The sequence below is a fragment of the Ziziphus jujuba genome, chromosome 7 (genome assembly GCF_031755915.1).
Source record: "Ziziphus jujuba cultivar Dongzao chromosome 7, ASM3175591v1".
Lineage (NCBI taxonomy): Eukaryota > Viridiplantae > Streptophyta > Magnoliopsida > Rosales > Rhamnaceae > Ziziphus > Ziziphus jujuba.
This window is the reverse complement of record NC_083385.1, coordinates 24,459,003-24,460,652: the sequence shown is the minus strand read 5'-3', so window position 1 is coordinate 24,460,652 and position 1,650 is coordinate 24,459,003. Positions and strand designations below refer to the sequence as shown.

General features: G+C 33.7%; 1 protein-coding gene across 1 annotated transcript; it reads left to right on the top strand.

The window, feature by feature from the left end:
• LOC107425591 (cell wall / vacuolar inhibitor of fructosidase 2) lies at nt 1–829 on the top strand. The gene has a single exon (XM_016035600.4). It carries the CDS (start codon nt 155–157, stop codon nt 704–706), a length of 552 nt encoding a protein of 183 aa, XP_015891086.2. The 5' UTR covers nt 1–154; the 3' UTR covers nt 707–829.
• The last annotated feature ends 821 nt before the right edge of the window (nt 830–1,650 follow it).

Genomic DNA, 1,650 nt, shown 5'->3' with positions numbered 1-1,650 from the left:
ACCGATAGATCTCAAGAAAGTAGAGCCATAAAAGAGACCGTGTCTTGATTCTTGTCTTCACATTTTCACACCTATCCCGATCTTCATCTTTTTACTTTCTTTTTGTTCCTTTAAAAGCACCAAAGTTTTCCAAATTTTTGATCATTTCTCTCAAATGGGTTCCACAATTTTCTTCATCTTTCTTCTCTACCTTTCATTTCCTCACCATCTGTTTGAAAACCAATATGTTCTGGTTTCCGGCGATGCAAATTTGATTCAGAAAACTTGCAAAACCACCAAGTACTACAACTTTTGCTTGCAAGCTCTCAAATCTGATCCAACAAGCTTAAATGCTGATACCAAAGGCTTGGCATTGATAATGGTTGGGATTGGTTTGTCCAATTCCACATCTACTTCTTCCTACTTATCCTCTCAACTGCTTAGCACTAAAAACGATGAAATTACAAAGAAGGTTCTCAAGGATTGTGCTAACAAGTATACTTATGCTGGTGATGCCCTTCAAGCTTCTGTTCAAGATTTGGCTGCTGAGTCCTATGATTATGCTTCAATGCATATTTCGGCAGCTGCAGATTACCCAAATGCCTGCCATAATGCATTCAAAAGGTATCCAGGCTTGGTTTACCCACTAGAACTTGCACATAGAGAGGATAGTCTCAAGCACATCTGTGATGTTGTTTTGGGAATTATTGACAATCTAATTAGTTGATTGGTAATTGCTTCCCCTTCTTCTTATTATATGGATCTTGGGTGTTATTTTTTTTCATTTGGACGTATGTACGTTTAGTCATGCTTCTTTAGAAGTTTTATACGATTGTTATTGTTATCAGCATTGGTGATTTTTCAGCGATGTAATTGTTCATGTAGTTGTTATTGAACGACTTTCATTTGAAATTGTTTTAACTTTTCTATATTAGATTTACCCACCATATAAATGAACACATATGTTACATCACTTATATTCTAATTATCAGCGGTCGTAAATTACATTTTTCGTACATTGTTTGTGTCTAATGACTTTATACCATTCCAGTCTGCCAATGGCAGTTTTCAATGGCTTTTTTTATGTTTCGTTCTAAACCAAAATAGCGTTATTTAATCTCTATGATACCCACGCTCCGCTAGCAATAAGGCCAAAATATATGACTTGCTAGGAGACAAAAAAGTAGGTCAGGATATCATGAGTCAACAAATCCTCCACTAACAAAAATGGTTGTATCTTTGAATTTTATTGACAGTAAAGTGGACCATGTTAGATAAATTAGAAAGAAAAAGACAAAGAAGAGAAATTTATATTTGGATATCTTATTGCGAAATTATATAGACAATATGTACATAATTAAGATTGAATCACGAGAGTCATTAGTATTCGTGCGAGCTATTATTTAGAATGGTACCATATTGCATAGGAAAATGCTAAAGATTTCAAATTAAAATTGGGTTCTCAAATGATAGAGCAAATGCTATAAATTGTCATTTCATTATGTAACTTCTTAATTTTTAATCCCCTATTGAGGTGACAGCCTACAATTTATTCGAAAAATATATGGAAAGCAAAAGTTTGAGATCCCTACATCTTTTAACTTGATAATCTAATGATGGTGTGTTTACCGGTTATGGTCTTTCATTCATAAATCTTTCTTTTATTTATTT

What these genes read in the sequence shown, in the direction of transcription:
- LOC107425591 (XM_016035600.4), top strand. Translation starts at nt 155, where the DNA reads ATGGGTTCCACAATTTTCTTCATCTTTCTTCTCTACCTTTCATTTCCT.